At 29.5% G+C, this 19278-nt stretch overlaps 1 protein-coding gene across 1 annotated transcript in view; it reads left to right on the top strand.

Annotated features, from left to right (window-relative positions):
* LOC116777955 (TWiK family of potassium channels protein 12-like) overlaps positions 1–17743 on the top strand; it is a 64367-nt gene extending 46624 nt beyond the window's left edge. The window contains exons 2-3 of the mRNA XM_032671775.2: positions 15397–16186; positions 16343–17743. Coding sequence (XP_032527666.2) covers positions 15457–16186; positions 16343–17151 — 1539 coding nt within the window. The 5' untranslated portion in view covers positions 15397–15456 and the 3' untranslated portion in view covers positions 17152–17743. The remainder of the gene's footprint in view (positions 1–15396; positions 16187–16342) is intronic.
* Positions 17744–19278: the final 1535 nt, after the last annotated feature.

A 19278-nucleotide genomic window follows, 5' to 3' on the forward strand; every position in this document is an offset into this window, starting at 1 on the left:
TTTAGGTATCAAAAGGTTATCTCTAAAAAATAAATATTTATTTGTTTAACAGATATTTTTATTTATATATGAACGGCCTATTTATTTTACAGAGTAAAAAGGGCTCGCGCAAAATTTATTTAACTAACTGGAGAAAAACAAAGTGGTATTTTCGTAGGGAATAACCAAGATGGACCATTTTTTATCGGCTTACTTGAGCTCAAGGCGTTCCGGTGTTAGAATTATGTCACTGCTACATATTAATTATTAAATGTTCTTGTTCTAAAACCTAAAAAAAAATATATGACATTATTCGGTGTAAATATTTTTTTGTCTATTAAATTTTATTTTTACCCAACTGTGTTCAAAAAGGAGGTTTGTGTCTTTGAGTGTACGTATCTATGTCCGTATTTATGTATGTATGGAAGTTTTAGAACCCAAATGTCCTTACGTATTTCTTAGTATGTGGTAACAATAAATTTGGCTTATTAGTATGGGAGACATTGAGTACATTCGAATTAAAAAAAAAACAACAAATATGAGGAATTTTTGGATCTCAAGAAAAATATTATCAAAATTATATAGATTGTGAAATATCACAATTAATAAATACCTTATAAAAAAAAATTACTCTATAAAATCTAAGAGTTATTCAATATAGTATATAGATAAATATACAACAAATTTTTTGTAAGAGTTTGAAATAGGAAATACTAATAAATCTCATGACACTTCACACCCATAATATATATGGGAAGTTTGTGTTCCTATCTTTTCAGTTCTTCAATAAATTTAATAGAGATCGCAGTCGAGATTTTTGTTCTTTTTTTTTATTTGACTGGATTTTTAAAGTTGATATAATTTCAATATAATAATGATATGATATTGATATAAATAATTTGAAAGTTATTTAATCCATTTTTCCATGTTTAACATGCGTCAGGAACTTAAATTAATTTAAATACATATTGTTTATGGTCAAACTGGTCACTTTGATTTCAAATAATCGTAATTATAAATAGATGTTCTTATTGCAATGGTTAAAACTTTAACGTAATGATGTTTCTTGAATCTTTATAAAAATTTTCCAGTTTGTTATGCCAGTTGTGTACTGTCGTCGGATGTGATTAATTAAGAAATAAGCTAGCATTTATGCAACTAAGACTGATAATTTATTTAAGCCTAATTGTGCTTCATGGTCTTCTTAATTTAAAGTAGTATATGGGTAAGATATTGCAAAGTAATGTAATTAAATTAAAAGACAAGTGAGTTAGCGGAGCTCGTCGTTAAAGCGCCCATCTTGAATAGTCACTAAAGTAGAGCGGCTGCGATTGAAATATCACAGATAGTTGGATAGTTACTCAAATTCTGCTTGTTACTAAGATATTTTATGAATTTTTTTATCAATTTATATTGACAATTGCTTTACTCCAATAAAACCAAATCGCTCTCAAACATTTAGCTATTTTGGTCGAGAACCTCGTCTGTAGAAAGAGAAGATAAAATACACTTCCTTTTTGGAATAATAACAATGTAAGTTCTTAAATACAATCTAATTTAAGAACTGGTAGGACAAAGCCAGTACAGTATTTAAATCACCAATTTCTTGATGTTTTTGTTAAGATTCAAATAAAGAATTGAAAATAAACTTGTTATGTTTTAAACTATGAATAAAGCTTAATAGAGTATTTTTTCATATTCTTAACCATTTTCATTACTTATAACAAAGGCTGTTCAGAAGTGATGCTGCATCCATTCAGTTCTTGTTACTATCACAACGGTTGATATCATAGCAAATGTACACAGAATAAACTATCAATATATATCAGTAAGAACAAGCCTCGCTTCCGACAGGATATTTGAAATCTCTTGTGAAATATCACGTAATAATCCTCGTTTATTCTTTTTCGTATATATTTTTAACAGCTCCCTATACACTAGTTATTAAAATTGTTCTCGAACGTTTTGCTTCGTGTATTTATAGTATGTAAATTTAATACAATATTTATATAATTATTTATAATAATCAGATTTATTGTCATTATGTTTTTATATACTGTGTCGCTAATAATTTGTACCTTACACTTTTTTTCTGGTAAGTCGATACTCGATAAATGAAGAAAATGAACTTGAAATGAACTATAGAAATTTTTACTAAGTATAACCTTATTATATTCGAAATATTTATTGGGATGTTCTATCAGATTAAAACATATTTACAATAAAATTAACCTCTACCAGTCATTAGAAAATAACTACTAGTAGGAAGTTTCCCGTTGTGTGCAATTCTTACAATACAGCTTTTAAAGACATTATAGAAAGTATTTTTTCCGAAAGTTATATCACCATCACAGCTGAAAGGCTTTCCTTAATCGTTAATGAGCGTTCATATGCAGTCAACCACTACGATGTAAGATAATCATAAATTTAATATGTCATATGCATCGATTTAATGACATTAAATGATTGTTATAATAATTGTAAAACGTGAGTCACGAACACTAAGTCAAATTGTAAAAATAAAAGTTGAGTAAAGCACTTTAGACAAAAAATAGCAAATGTAAATTGCTTTTAGTCTCACTTTAAAATAAAGCTGGAAAGCTTAACAGTTCTAAAATAATTATAACAAATATTTCTTTAATGAATACGTCTTTAAAATCTTGTTTTTGTTGTCTGTTAAATGGCTATGTAGTAAATATTATATATTCTAAACATATATTATACTCTTAAAAACATTTAATGACTTTTTATAACCTGTGTTCTCTGACGGTAAACAACTTTTATAGATTTCTCCAAATCTAGAGACAGTTGAGAAAATATAGCTTAAATATAAATCAAATCAAACTGGCAAAAGAAAGTTAAAAATTATACATCTAGTTCTCAAGTAGCAGTCGAAATTTATGGACTTATTTGGAGACTTTTTTGCTTCTATTAGAAATCGACTTCGAGACATGGGTGACAATTGTTTAAAATACATTACCATCAATTTTAGAACGGAGGATCTAGAATTTCATTCCTTTAAAACTTAAGTTAGTTTTCTGTTTGATTTCAATTCGAAAATTTGCTGTTCTGACATTGTTTTGTATTGAAAACCAACGTAGAGACAGATGCACGGAAACGCCGATTGAAAAATATTCATCAATTTAATTTTTACTTCTCTTGTTTTTTTCATATGAATTGGAACGCTCACGTTGTTAAAAAATCAACAAAAAATATTATATAAATCACTACTACAATATTTTAAATGCAATTATTAAAAAAATAATTATCGTTTTCTTCATAATTTAATAAAAAAAAAGGAAAAGGCGTTATGATACATATAGATTATTTTATAAGGTATTAATATGAGAGTTGCACTAATTTGTCAAGACATAATATATTTACGCAACAAATGTTTTATACCTTTCAGTGGATTTTAAAAACTTAAATTAATATAGAATTAAGTCAATATATAGGCACTACTTCTATAACGGAGTTGTACTTGTTCATATAAAGTTAGCGTTAAAAAGCAAACAACATTATATCAAAGCATTTTGAGAAATTTATACAATAATGATGCAACGACGAGAATAATAGTAAAAATAAAAACTGCTTCCACTATTTCTGCAATTTATTTACCGCTCTTTATTTAAGACATCAAACTAAAAATACTATAAAATTCTTAAAATATAGATCGCAATGCTCTCATTACAATAGATTTAAATATATAAAATAATTTCCTGTTATAAAAATTAATATTTACAAAATTAAAAGAAATTCCTTAAGAAACCTATCCCACAAAATGTGCTCAGACACTTTAGTGTCATCAGTCAACCTGTATCTCTCAAACCATTTCACTATCGTAGTCTTCAAGAATGAGGGATATCTTTGGGAATAGAGTTCATGCAAATTTACACATTATATAACACACATTATGAAATATCTTATGTTGACGCTAAAACGGTTTTGAATCTTAAAACGTTCGTAATTCAGCTTCACCAAAAACTCAGCTTTATAAGACATACTCGTATACTAGTCCTTTTAAGTTTGTATGGATAACTATTAACATTATATCAAGGGAGCGTGAATTGATCTTTGCTACAAAGATATCAAGAAACTGCTAATATTCTTTTATAAATAAATAAAATCATACAAAATAATTGTTTCATAAATACATAGGTTTATGGTTGTTATCGAATTTCTCTTCTCAATCTAAAAGCTGACACATCACTCATTTCTAACAAATAATAGTGTTTGTATTCTTTACATATAGTATGTATTTATATATTGATTTTACTGTTTCAAACGGCGACGATCCCTTACATGCCTTCAAGTTTATTTTATATAAATATATGTTATTTGTATCTTTATTTATAACAGTTTCAACTGCTGCTGAAACAGTGAATAAACTGTAGAAAGTAGTATAAATTAATTATAGTTCACAGCTTTCTTCCACTATCTCATTTTTTTTTGTAATTTTTCGGCAATATTACAGAGTACATATCATTGATAATCTTATTCCTGTTACTTTAGTAAAGAATTTTAAAAGTCTTTAATATATTAAATAACATATTCTTGCACTTATAAGAGCATTATGACACAAACATTATTATAAATAAACTAAAATGTAACAACTGAAATACACCTGTTAGTGGATGGAATTTTTAATTTAAAAATAGAAGTATTTGTATTTGTATAGGGACATATGTATATTCGTGCTGCGGTTAATAAACATAAGGATAGTTTAATCATGACTGACCAAACGGTTATAGACGGTTGTAACCCAGTAACAGTGTCTCATAAAATAAAAACATTACTCAGAACATTTTCATCGTTTAAACAGTTTATCTTCTATAAAAACTCTGAATGTTATGACAATAATAAATTCGTTTTCTTCCACCATTTTGTGTCGACACATAAAAATGTAATGTCCTGAATAATAACCATTCAGATTCAATGTAGTAAAAAGTATTTGCCTTGATGAAACCTTTGGGGAAGAGATTATTTTAAAGCTTCTTAGTGAATTTTCTTCGCATTAAACTTGAAGTCTGTTAAATTTTCATAGAGATATTCTAACTTTTTTTCAGAAACATTTACTATCTTTTTAAGAAACTAACGTTGTTAGAACAATCAAGCTGAGTTATATAAATCTAAATTGAGCTTTTGTAGATGAGGTCTTCCTACAAATTCAAGACACTATTATAAATGACAAAATTTCTGCAATGTTGATGTTTCATTATTCTAAAGTTATCACTATAAGTATTTGTAGCAAACCCACTCAATATCTCGAAAAAAACTATTCTATCAAATACAACAATCGCTATATATCCGCATTTTATATCGTTTTACAAAAGAGTGTAGTGGTTTTATTTTAATAATGTTTTGAAATGTTAACTTCCTCCGAAGTATTATTTTACGTAAAATTACTTATATTTTAAGCTCTGTAGCTTCGTTCAGAATTAGTTAGCCTTGACCTGTAGGACGCATGTGCTTTATTAAATTTCTTTTAAAGTTCTTTTATGTCAAAGTGATCTTGCTATAAGTCACATTTAATGTAACTTTGATAATTGATTATATATTTGTAACAGTTTCTGTATTTGCAATATTGTTATTGTCTTATTAAAATCAGGCACCCACATAACAAAAAACAACAAATTTTTGGTCACTAGATCATACCATCACATCTATTTATTATATTTAATTCAAATAGAAACATTTCCAGAACAAAATGACATTACGAGCCATTTTTTTACGATTGTAGTAAAATGTACGGATTGAACATTAAAACTATGCTGGTTTAGTTGTCAAAGATTTTTTTATTTCTTTTTGAGATGTTTCTTCTAGGAGAACTGCTAGCTGACTGTGTTTTTTTTGCTTTCGACTTGGTTGTAGCTATTACCCCTATTGGCTTTTAAAGCATCACCGGGAGGGGTAGGTGGCCCGCTGTAAACCACCATTTAATTCGGGCCCGTAGGGCCGACGTTTGGGGACCCCGTTCCAAAGGTGCCTTTAAGAGGCCAGACTTCGGCTTAGGACGTCGTTGAAGTGGAGGATGGCATCTTGATGGGATTGTATGACGCCCCCCCCCACGGCCGAACGCCGAAGCGGCGTGTATGAAACGGAACCTCGTCTTCGCCGGCGAAGGCGGTGTATATGTAGTTTTGTTGTGTCTTTAGGACATTTGTGTGTGTACTGTTGATCATATGTTTATTGTCAGGGTCTAGGAGAAGTGTCTGGGATGCCTAATCCTTACTACTTATTGCCATTTGCTTGGAACGCTCCCATTCACTCAACATGCCCCCGTGCTGGCACATTGCTAGCATGCGGGCCTGATGATTGCCATCGGAGGTCGTCAGCTTGGTGGCGAACGTCTGCACCTCCGTGGGGTCTATGTGACTCGCGAAGTCACAGACTAGCTGCAAATCAGCTGCTAGAACTATTGCCGGTGTTTGCGCGGGTGCCTGAAGGGCTTTTGTGTCCTTAGGGGCCTGGGGTACCTGTTGTGCCTTACGCTCCTCCGGGAGGGCGTGTGTGTAGTATTTGATATTATTTTTCCGTAAAATTGCGGACAGATCACGGTGGTCAGCTGGAGTGGCCGTAGAGACCTTGATCCTTACGGCCGTGGTCCAGGCTGACATAAAATTGATATTTTTATCGTTGAGCAGACTGGAAAATTTGTTCCAGCTTTTGTTTGCTCTAATATAGAGTGGGGGCGGGTAGGTGGATTTGAATCTTTTATTGTTAGCCGTTACGATCTTTTGAGTTTTCCCCATAGCTGCGCAAACAGGTGTGGGTGCAGGTGCGAACACAGATGTGCCCATAGGTGCAGACGCATGAGTGCCCGCAGATGCACACGCAGCTGCGCCGGCAGCGGGTGTCGACACTAGTTTTAAGTTTGGCGGCGGCGCCCTCAGTGACTTGGTCGCTTTCCTTTACCCGATATAGATTTAAATAATCCCTTTTTCCTGTAATTAACATATTTGGCTCTTAATTTATCTATAAATTATTTTCAAATTGACTACAAAGTTATTTACAAACTTATCTATAAACCTATACAATATTTATACAATTTACTTATATTTATCATCTTGTTCTATAATATCATTTAACTATAAGTCATCCCGCACAAAAACGTCTTGCAAAAGTCTTTCACTGCTTAGAGAATTGCCTGATTAATTATTGAACCTGAATGACACAACATACTGCTAAATAATGTATGAGCATTAAATATTTTAATGATATTGTTTATGTTTGTGTTCTAACCCAATAAACATTGTTCTTTGAAAATCTCATTAAACATATTTTTTTAATAAGTTTTACTCTACTATTATCATGTATTTACCTTGTATTTTAGTTGGTAGGAACTCTTCATAAACATACCGGGTGTGGACCTCCCTAACAGATTTATTCCACCCTCTGACATGCCAACATTTGATCACCATTCCCGACTCTCTGCCACGTAATGAATTCAAACAATTTTGATAATGTTGTCTGGTGTGTTGTCAGTTATAAAAACAAGAGGATTCACGTGTTTGTATATGTTCACAATTGACAACAGCATTATATATATATATAAAAAAAAAATGTAGCAATTTTTTAAGTCATGATATACAATTATTTCTTGATGAATTATAACATCATCAAATAAATATAATTATGTTATTAAAATATATATGAATAATATAGAACCTGAATTTAAAGAAAATCATTAAATTAAACCACATTTTCTGGTGGCTTTAAATTATTTACATTCAGATATCATCAATGAGTTTTTTTTGTACGCCAATATTATTCTAGAACGAAACATACACGTTCATTTCAGCATAAACTTCTAAATATTAAAGAGCGGTCCCAAAGTTACGTAACAAGCCCACGATAATAAACCAGGTATCAAACATTCCTAACTTTTGGAACCACTGTCGCCAGTTTCGCTTGAAATGAAAAAATAATATTTCTGCACTAGAAATAAAGTTTTTGTTTACGCACATGTAACTTTCTTTATATTTATTTTTTCAATCAAAGTAATACAGCTGAATGACAAAAAAAGGGAAAATATAAAAATAAAATAAAATTACCTAAAAAAAAACACAAAATTAACCTCAAAAATTAAAGAAAACACTAAATTTTTCCAGCATAAATCTTCACGATGATGTAGAATTAGGATACAATTTCTTTAAACCTAATTCCCCGATTTAATAGTTGTAATATGTCAATTAATCTTATATAATCCTTCGCCAAAATATCGTACTCTACACCTTTTGAAAGTATTTGTTGGTAGCTCTGTTATGATTATTCGTATAATTAGAAGGTTACTAACAAAAGTTTGACGGTAAAGCAAATACCGACGTTACTACCACATAACTTCCGTTTTGTTAAAGTTGACAAAGCATATCGTTAGAAATTAGTATCTGTCTCGAGTCACAAAAGAGCTTATTGTGTTACAACAAAAGGTGTTTCGCAACTATAACACAATTCAAACCTTTTTCTTTTCGCGAAATAAAATGTCTTGCATCTTTTAACATATATTTATTTGTGTTTATATTCATGTTTTTAATAACAAATAATTCGATTTTTTCATATAGATATCACACCTTGAAATTGTTATTTCAAAAGAATCTAAGATTACGAATGGACGGTATGCATAAATAATTTCTACACAACATGTTGCCCATTCTTCTTTTCTTCGCATCTGCATTGTATTACTTTTCTCAGAAAATACTTTTAAAATTGCTTTTTTAAACAGAACCTACATTTTACTATAAAAAATATATAGTGGCTTATAAATTGATAACTTAAATAATAGATTTTGATTTATGAAAAATCTTTTTTATACTTTCAAAATCCGTCCTTCGAATTCTATGCCTCAAATTACAAAACAAATCAGTTTAGGAACTTCTAGACTTCGGTCGAGAAGATAAAATTACTATAAACACCTATATATACAAATAATGAATATATACCGATATCTTTCATATTCTACGACGATATTGAAAAGCATTTAAACGACAATGTTAAGCAGACAGTTACTGACATTGATGTTATTCCAGAAATCGCTTGATGGTGTGTTTTTTATTACTATTCAGATATCGAAGGTGTTATAAACTTCAAACTATGTGTCATAAAGTTTGTAATAAAACAGAAGTAAAATCGTTATAAAATTAAAAACACAATGAGATAAGATTTTCACTGTATACAGTACACTCTAGTTTGCTGTATACGACCTCTAAATATACTACTAAGTAAACTATTGGCCGGATTTTGAACATTTTAACGATCCATAAGGAAAAGTGATTAAATTAATCACGTAATTACAATTATTTATATGTTTAATTTTCACACCTTCATATATTAAACTTAAATTATTGACTAAAATTATTTTACTGTAAGTTTAAAAATAGTTTATACAGTACTTTTAAACAGAAAACTACAAAAATTTTTTTACAACGTTTATTGAAATATTCACCGAAGTTAACAATTGGATAATGGTTTTATATTATTACTATAACATTAAAAACAATTAAATGTCACTTAGTCGTATAAAAACAATAGCATATTAGTAGTATATGCACTTTATTCTTGATAATTCTTCATATTATCGTATTGGGCCTTTCAGGTCCTTTCCTTTCCTTTCCAGGTCGTGGCTTTCTATGAAATGCTGTTATGGCTTTGGAATAATTCCAACTATACAAGCAGATTCACAATAGTTTCAATGGTATCTAATTGTATAACTTCATTGTTATTAATTCATAGTATCATTAGTTATTACAAAAGTAAGAAGGAGCTTCTTTCCATTTTAAACAGTTCACTTTTTATTTCAAGTCATACATATATGTAAGGAATTAATAGATTTACAAATCAGCATACTACCAAGACGGTTATTTGGTCATTGGTTTTTAATTACCGCTAAGGCCACATCACAAGATATTGTTAAATGTTTTCCAGTATAAAAAGTATGCGGACGAACCTTATCAAAAACAATGAAACTTTGCTTTATGAGTTAAGTAATCACTTTATATCTTTTATTTATTTTTTTATTTTTATACAAAATAAATTTACTTTAGGCGTTCATAGAGAAACATGAGCGGTACGTCCTCTTGCTACTGTTATCACTACCGAAATTCACATGGAACCAAGATTCAAACCATAAATCTCTTGCAGTGCATGCTCATACGAATTTTATTACCACTAAACAAGTTCGCGATAAGCGCACAACGTGAAAAATGAATTTGCCAATATATTATAACATTGTAAAGCTTTCTAACTTGCTCTTGATATTGTACCGTTACTGAGAATATCATAGCGTACTTACTAAAGAACTAAGCAGTATTAAAAACTTTGTAAATGTATAATATTTTTACTAAAAAACTAAACAATACCAAAGTAAGTAACAATACAATATTATATTACTTATTGTATCAAACATAATCTTGTCAGTCTTAACCATTTTTCTTATATACAATTAACTAAAATGTACATGTAACTAAATTTAAATTTTAAACGTCAATACTTAAACTAGCCCACGTTAAAAAAACAATAAAATTCTATTAGTTAAAAGTGAATGTTAGTGTTTATTTATTATGATGTTTGAAAGTGTATTGGTGTATAGAACATTAAGTATAACAGTTATATAAATGAATACATAGCAACAATATAAGGTGAATTACTTATTTAAAAGACCACCATAAAACGGATTCGCGACGAGCAAACAGAAACGAATAAATTTTAGCGTTTGTAGATATCGTTTCTACAATGCTATTTTATGAGCTCTTAAACTTGTAGTTTAAGTAAGTATAAAGTACGTTTAAGTTTCATAGCTGTTAGTTACAAAGGAATTTTATTTTAACCTATAACACATTTAACATGGAATAATAATCACATAATATATAATATATAATCGTAACTTTTATTTGAAACATTGCGAGATCAGAAACTTCAAACTACATATTATGTATTTTGATACACGTACATTGTACGTCAGATTGTTTTTTTTTTTTGATGACGCAGGGAAACTCTTACGAGCCGTCTCACCGGCCTTGGTGGGGCCGGAGAGGATGTGTGAGACTCGACCTGGGCAGGTCCCTACTCACTAAAACCACTGCGAAAGCCATCGGCCGCTATGTTGGTGCACCCCGGATCTGTCAGCGACAGGGCACTAATGTCAGATTGTTTTGAGTTAGCTCAGCTGGTTACGATTAAGCTTTTTTGTCCGCGGCGATTATGTGACGACAATCCGAAGCCTGTTATACGTCTCGTGATCAATTTTATTTAAATAAATCTTGTTTTTTTTGCTCAAAAAAGAAAGTCTATCGATGTATCGAGACAAACTCAACGTCCTCGCTCTGTATCAGTCAATTCTGGCTAAGTTACTACTGCGTCCACTTTTACTGTTACTACTTTCATGAAATGTAGCGTAAAATTGATTGAAACTTTTAAAAAAAACCTTCAATCAATGTTGAATATAAATGTATATATTTAATTATAATATTTCATTTAAAAAGCTTTAATTGTTTAAATGATATAGTGTGTTTAGTATGACTTTCGATAAATGAGTATGTTATTAAAATACAGCCTTATATTTATAAAAGGATATAAGAGTACGGATAATAGCGAAAGCTCGTAGATAAGCTACTGAAAGGATTTTTTATCGCTGTCTCTAACACGCGTCTCTGAGTGTTAATTTAACGTTATCTCATTTCCATCTCTTCAGGTCACTTAATATGCAAGCGGGATTTTTAATTTACTTTTTACATATACCGATAAACTCAGCACGAAGCGGTGTTAAAATTTAACATTATAAACAATACTTTTATAATATAATAATAACAATTTTATACGATTTGTTACTTTATTATTAAATATTCGATATTTCATACAAATAACCGGACTGTTATCTCTATGAGAAATGAGAGGACCCACTTATGAAACATGGAGCAGGGAGACAGGTGAAATGATTGTAATTAATCAAAGAAAGCACATGAGAACGATTAACGTTCCAAAAGATGTACGAATCTAATTAAAATACATATAAATATATTGGAAATTGTATTTTCACGCCCCTTAGGTAGGCTTTAATGAATGTTTAATAAAACCTGTACGAGTATATTAAGAATTTTAAATTACTTATACAACAGCAATTTCTACTTACTATCAATTTTATATTTCTAATGTAAAGCTAATATTGAAATTGTGTATATTGTTTTTGTACAGTAAAATAACAGTCGCGCGCAAAACCGATTAATGACAAATGCTCATATGTTGTGTACAAATATTTTATAGATATTTAATGTACCGACATTAAATTTATGTTTAAAAGGTACGCTGTAAAAGTTTCATTTACTAATCTTGATAGAATGTTATTCCTTTTGCTCTGTTACGTAATACTTTGAATTTGTAAATATTATTCAATCCTTAAAATATTAGCTTTGTTAAAATTTCCACTTCTTTTTATGTTTTAATATAAAGATGCATCGTTCGTTATAAAGACTTAAGAGCAATATAAAAATGAATATAAACTTAAATATTATTTCTAGACATAATAACATACTATAATGATAAATTTTGAACGGAGTTAATGGGATCAATTGAAATTTTATTTTTTAAATCAGAGATTTCTATAAATGAGTGTATATAAATACAAATATACGAGTATATATACGTCGTGGCTATAACTGAAGTTACCGGTAGCCAATTTCTGTTTGTAAGCCGTATGCCTCTCATTAGTAACCAATCGCACTGTGAACTCAACAAAACGGGTCTGATTGAAATGTTTTATTCCTGTTTAATATATACCGGCTTTATATTTTTATATTTTTCTTTTGTATGTAATAGTGACATTTATTAACGGTGTATAATCAATATCAACAATCATCTATACATATTATAAAACAAAGTCCCTCGCGGCGTCTGTCTGTTCGCGATAAACGGAAAAACTGCTACACCAATTATCAAACAGTTATCACCACTCGATACATTGGTTCTTGAGGAAGGTTTTAGTATATAATTTGTTAAATGTTTGTATTTAAATGTGTGCGTAATAACAATATTTGTTGAAGATGTCGGGAAAACATGGACCGTCTGAGAGCTTTTAACGAAAACGCTGCCTTAAGTCTTTGAGGTATAACAAAATAATATATGGTGGAATGGTGTATTTTATATAGATATACAGAAAAGTCATCGGTGACATATGTCCATACCTTAAGGATAACATACTATATCCATTTTAAAACTTTAAAAAAATATTTTTTCTAAAGCGTTTATTAGAATGCTATTTATATAAATACGGTATTATATATCTTATCAAAATAAATTACTTTATTTTAAAGCCTAAATCACTATCTGCAAATTACTTTTTAAATCATTTAAATCGGGCGTACCATATGAAAGTTATCATAATATAAGTTTAATAATAATTCTCAAAATTAAATAGACTATTTTATATTTTTTTGTAAAGAGACCGAGCGAAGCCGGGGCTGGTACCTAGTATTTTATAAAACATAAATAATATCACCCATTAGATCGTAAATAGTGTTTGGTTACAAGACATTCTATTTACTAAGAGTGATGCTTATTAAGATGAATGAATGAATAGCGTCTTAGGAAATGTAATTTGTAGATTTCCTGTTTAATTTTTATGTCACATTATTTTACTTGCATCTTATTATTAATTTATATTTAACTTCGTTAGGTCTTCTACATATACAGTACAGGAAATATTTAAATTTGAACCATAAAAAAGGAAGGAATATCAGGAATAAAATATTAATATTATTCACAATTTTATCTTAGGTTTTATGTAGTATATCCAAACCCTTCTTAACCAATATGTCCAACTTGGCACGTGATTTGTTAGAGAAATGGCAGACTTGGGTCCTCATTTACAACACTATGAGTTATTGGATGTTTTTTTTTATTTTTTTATTTTGACACATCTTTATAACTTATGCAAAATTTACATTCATATGTTTTCGTTTAATAATATTACAGGATGATATTGTAACTATGGAAAGAAATAGAAAATTTTGATACCACATATTATACATGTTTATTTACTTATAAATATTAAATTTATTTCTTAATATCCTCTTGCTGGATATCTTAAATGCTTCTGACATTGTAGGCTTGGAACCACTATTTTGAAAGCCTAACTAGTCGCTGTAATAACTTGAAGGGCACCCTAGACCGCAAGCTAATTAAGTGGAATTAGCTAAGCAGATGTGACAGATTATGTTTACTTGCATCCTTCAACATAATATTCCTTCTCTTTTCTTAATTCTCTTCTTTTCTTAAGATCTTTTCTTAATTATGTGTTCAGTTTGAGTATAAGACGTAAACGAGTAATAAACTAAGGTAAATAAAGTAAAATAAAATGCTCTATTACAAAAAAAAAAAAACACTTTTCGTAATTTCGATATTTAAAAATAAATAACGAATAAAGGAATTACTACGATCACAATAAGCACTTATTTTATCGTAAAATGTTTTTAGCGTAAAAATATATAAGCTACTGTAAGCCAAAAGATCCCCTTAGCGTTTCGTTAATTCATAATATACATCACAATCCCAAAACAACATTAAAATCGTGTTTTTAATCGTCTTTATAGAAACTTTATATTTATTTGTTACTTGAATTAAGAAATGATTTCTTAGACACCTGAGAATATAACAAATTGAAAAAAATTAAAATAAATATAGCTTATTTTCAATATCCATTGCATTTTATAAGATTTCTTAGATTTAAAAATAAAATAAAATGTCTATATTCGTACCAAGCTTACAAGTTTCTAGTATGGAACAAACCTGTTTTTGTGATGATGACAAAGACTTTGGATAGGTTTCTGATCTCATTTGAAGTTCAACTTATAGGTTATAGTTCAAATTAATTAATATATGAGTGCATGTATTACGAAAACTTAAGAAAAATATTCTTTATATATTATCGGATATTTAAAAAGGCCTCAAACCGGTAAAGAAAATGTAAACCATGAAAGTCTACGTTTCTTGTAAACTTATATGTTGATACTGGTAAGGAGTGAAATTGAGGTTTCTTGTGAAAATATAATACACATTTTTTATTCATGCCATGTAATCAGTATTCTCATCTTCTGGCCAATCCAAATCAGTAGTACGTGTGCAGAAAATATATTTGACAAAATTTAGATTTTATTAAACCTATAAAAAATCACTCAATAGTTAAGGATAGTTACGGTATTCTTATGATTCGTTGAAGTTTACATTAAGGTAGAATTTCAAAAAATCATCTACGTGACTCGTTTTTTATCAACTAGATGTAGTAAGTTGTGGTCGTTGCGTTGATTTCTAGTTGAATGTTTTAAATAAGCTAAATCTGATCTCGTTCTATGTATGATATTCACTCCTCCTCAAATATGATGTATAAAGTAAAATAAATTTTTATTAAAAGACGATTATATGTTGTTCCAGATACAGCCGTTTGGAAGGGAGATAATGTATTAACTGCCAAATAAAAGGCTTATTGACAAAATGGACATCAATCATGCAGCAATGGATAATGAAGCAATTAATCGTTTCGAACAGTACTCATTGGCAAAGGCTCCTATTAATAGGGGAATTTCTTTGGAAAAATGCCAAGATGTTGACTCTGTCGCTTCTAATAGTAGAAAAAGAGGACAAACTTCACGCCAAAAAGTCATGTGCTGCTTTTGTTTTAAGACTACTAAATATAGACGAAAACAATTCGTAATCGGCTGCTTGACAAATAGCATAATATTCTCTGTATTGCTGGCATATACTTTTCTGGGATCAGTTATATTTTTAGCAATTGAAGGCGGAGCGGAAGTACCAGCTCGACCTAAAATATTGCCAGATAAACAAAAAATATCATACGACGAAAATGGCACTGGTAAAAGAAACGGATCAGAGGAAGATAAAGATCATAGCAACTTAACAATTTCCGGAAACTATTTTTGGGAAGCTAGAAACAAGGCGGTTGAGAATATTTGGGAAATAACCGTGTCATTGAATATACTGTACAGAGAAAATTGGACTCGTTTAGCGGCACAAGAAATTTTAAAGTTTCAAAATGAATTGATGCAAAGGGTTACTACAGAAATTTCTTCACAATATGGGGTTACCTATAGGGAGATGGCATTGGGAGACTATTCTTTAAGCGAGCTTAATAATCATTATGAAGAATATGACTGGAACTTAGCACTAGCCTTTTTTTACTCCTTGACCGTTCTGACGACAATAGGTATGTGAAAATATGTTGTAAATATTTTTAAACTATATATTTTTAAATAAACATTTTAAACTAAAGTTGCCATACGGAAAGGAATATTGATTCTTCCTTAGGGTCTTGTATCATTAACTTATTGAATTAACTAATCTTTAATCTTTTTACTTGTAGGATATGGAAACATCGCTCCGCAGACAATATTGGGAAAAGGCGTTACCATAATCTACGGCTTGTTGGGAATACCATTAACTCTGGTTTATTTATCGAGTGTTGGATCATTACTATCAAAAATGGCAAGAAGTGTTTTTAGTAGAGCTCTATGTTGCTGTCTCTGTTCTAATTGTGGATATTGTTGTTACGACGAACGTAGAATGGCAGAAAAGGAAAGACGCATGAAATTGAAAAGACAACACGAAGAAATGATTAATAGTCAAAATACAAGCAAAACACCTACGGAGGAATGCTATGTTCTAAAAACAGATAGTCAAAAAGACTCTCCAATATCCCAAAGACCGACCACTAGTACGGCAAAAGACGACATAATTAGTTGGCCAGATACTGACTCAAAATTATCAATGCATGGTTTGAGTATATTGGCTCCTGTTTTACTATGTTTTTCGGCAATTTTTATTTATATAACACTGGGAGCGATAGTTTTATTTAATTTAGATAACATGGGAATCATAGACGGGTTTTATTTCTGTTTTATGGCATTAAGTACTATTGGATTCGGTAATATTATTCCTGGAATTAGATATACAGCTGTTAATGGTATTAGGTATTACACAATAAATTCAACAGTCTTGTGGTTTTGCTCCGTCTACACTTTAACTGGCCTCGCCCTGACTGCTATGTGTTTCGGTGTTATACACGATGAAATAATTTATAGAATAAAACATCAACAGAAAGAGTGGTCACAAAAGAGCAATATTGTGAATGATGAGATTAACAACAGTGAGGCTTATTACATGACTTCCTGACATAAGGCCAAGACAGAAAATTTGTACAGTATAATGGGAGAGAGTTCTACGATAGAGCGTAGCAGGGCTGAAGTCGACAATAGAGAATTAGTTTTAAGTGTAGATGATATGACATTACCCATTGATGCAAGTGTAGAATTTCCACCACCGCCGCTAGAGGATGAAATCGTTGCTATCATTACAAAAAGGGAACCTAAAGGGACTGTCGGCAATATGGTGGCATATAATGCATTGCCAGAAATGCTCGAACTTGTCAATACATAATTTTATAAATGTTTAATGTCTATTTTAACGTTTTTGTTTTTTTCTGTGACTTTTATTGGTTTAATGGCTGTGAGTGTATTAGGTACATTTTATTGTATTGTATTGTACTCTTGAATCCGACATTATATTATATCCTTATACCTTTTATTTCAAATTTCATAGAAAAAATATTTGTAATTATGTATTTGAAAATATTTGATATGTATTTTTAATAGGTGTTTAACATCTTCTGTCTGAAACTAATTGTCAACCATTAATATCAATCGTAGACTAAGGATTTTCCTGTAAATAATATACTGTTGTAAGGATATAAATTTATTAAAAATAAATAAAATACACTTATTGTTTTAATATAACCTCTATTTGATACGTTACGACACAGTCGAAATAAATTTTCATTATTAATTCTATATCTATGGAATAATTAACATAATTCTGAGACAGTTTATTTTAGACTTAGATTAAGACTAAGATCCATATTTCATTATTTTAGAGACAGTTTTCCACAAATGGTTTATGTCCTGCTAAAGTGGTTTAAGGTTACTTTTAATTATTCCATATTATATATTTTTTAAATGATTGAATTTAAAATATTCAGTTTACAAAAGGGAAAATGTTGATATGCCGAAATACTATACAGAATAATAATAACAGTTTAATTTATAGCCACAGTGCTCTTTCTACAATAGGATAATTAAACCAAATTGGAGTGTTCTTCATTCAAACAGGTAAGGTAGGAACCGCATTTGTTTCGTTTCACATTTACATGTTCTTATCGTCTGTCGGTCTCTTACAAAGGTTATATTCTATCAAAACTATTATTTATTATTTAATATAAATAATAAGAGAACAACAAAACCTATATTTATTTTAAGTTATATAACAATACTTTGACCTTTTAAGTGAATTACAGCTTCAAAATTATCGATTGCCATTCAACATTTTTTTTTATTTCCAATTTATTTAACGTTGGTTGCATGTTTTTATTTTTATATGTCCCGCATTCAAAATAACAAGGTCACTATAAATGATGTCACAGTTTTAACATACAAACAAATTAGAAAATAATAAAATTGTAAGATTTCGTGTGTAAAAATACTATAATTTGAGTAACAAAATACCTTTTCTGTTTAAAAATAAAATTAAAATAAATAAATTAAAACTCTAGATCTTTATCATGAAACGATTGTTTATATAGCGTTAGAATCAAATAATTAATCAATCAATCTAATATAATCTGAATTCTTATTTTATTTACAAATGAATATATTTTCAAATGTAAATGATTTTGTGGTTAAACATTTTTTGTATTGGTCACTATTTTGAAATGTAACATAATATGTAGTTCATGTTTACATTTGAACAATTATATTTCCTCAAATTTTAAAAGTCTATGAATAAAAATTATTATATCAGTATATAATAGCTTCCCAATTAAAAGCTTTTTTGTGCAAGCTCGCATTTAGAGTATACCTATGCTCTTTATTGTATAGGAAAAAAAAGCATTGTAATCAAGAAAAACTAGTAGCACCTCTAAAAAGGAAATATATTAATTGTTTACGTTATTTATAATATTAAAAAAAATATGTTCAATAAGAATATATTCATAAACCATTGTATAATAAACCAGTAAAATCAACAATTTTGAACTACATACTATCCATTATAAATGTTCGTATTCGACCCAAATTATGCACATTTTGAAGTCAAAGAGCTCTTAGAGTTGTAAGAGTTTTTAGCAAAGCCTTTGTAGAAGTAACAAAGAACACATTTTATGCAAAAACTTTTACGTGGCTGGTTTATACATACATTTTTCTATCAAATTATTTTACCAACTTTAACAGGGAGTAATATTGAAAGAAA

The sequence above is a fragment of the Danaus plexippus genome, chromosome Z (assembly GCF_018135715.1).
Source record: "Danaus plexippus chromosome Z, MEX_DaPlex, whole genome shotgun sequence".
NCBI lineage: Eukaryota > Metazoa > Arthropoda > Insecta > Lepidoptera > Nymphalidae > Danaus > Danaus plexippus.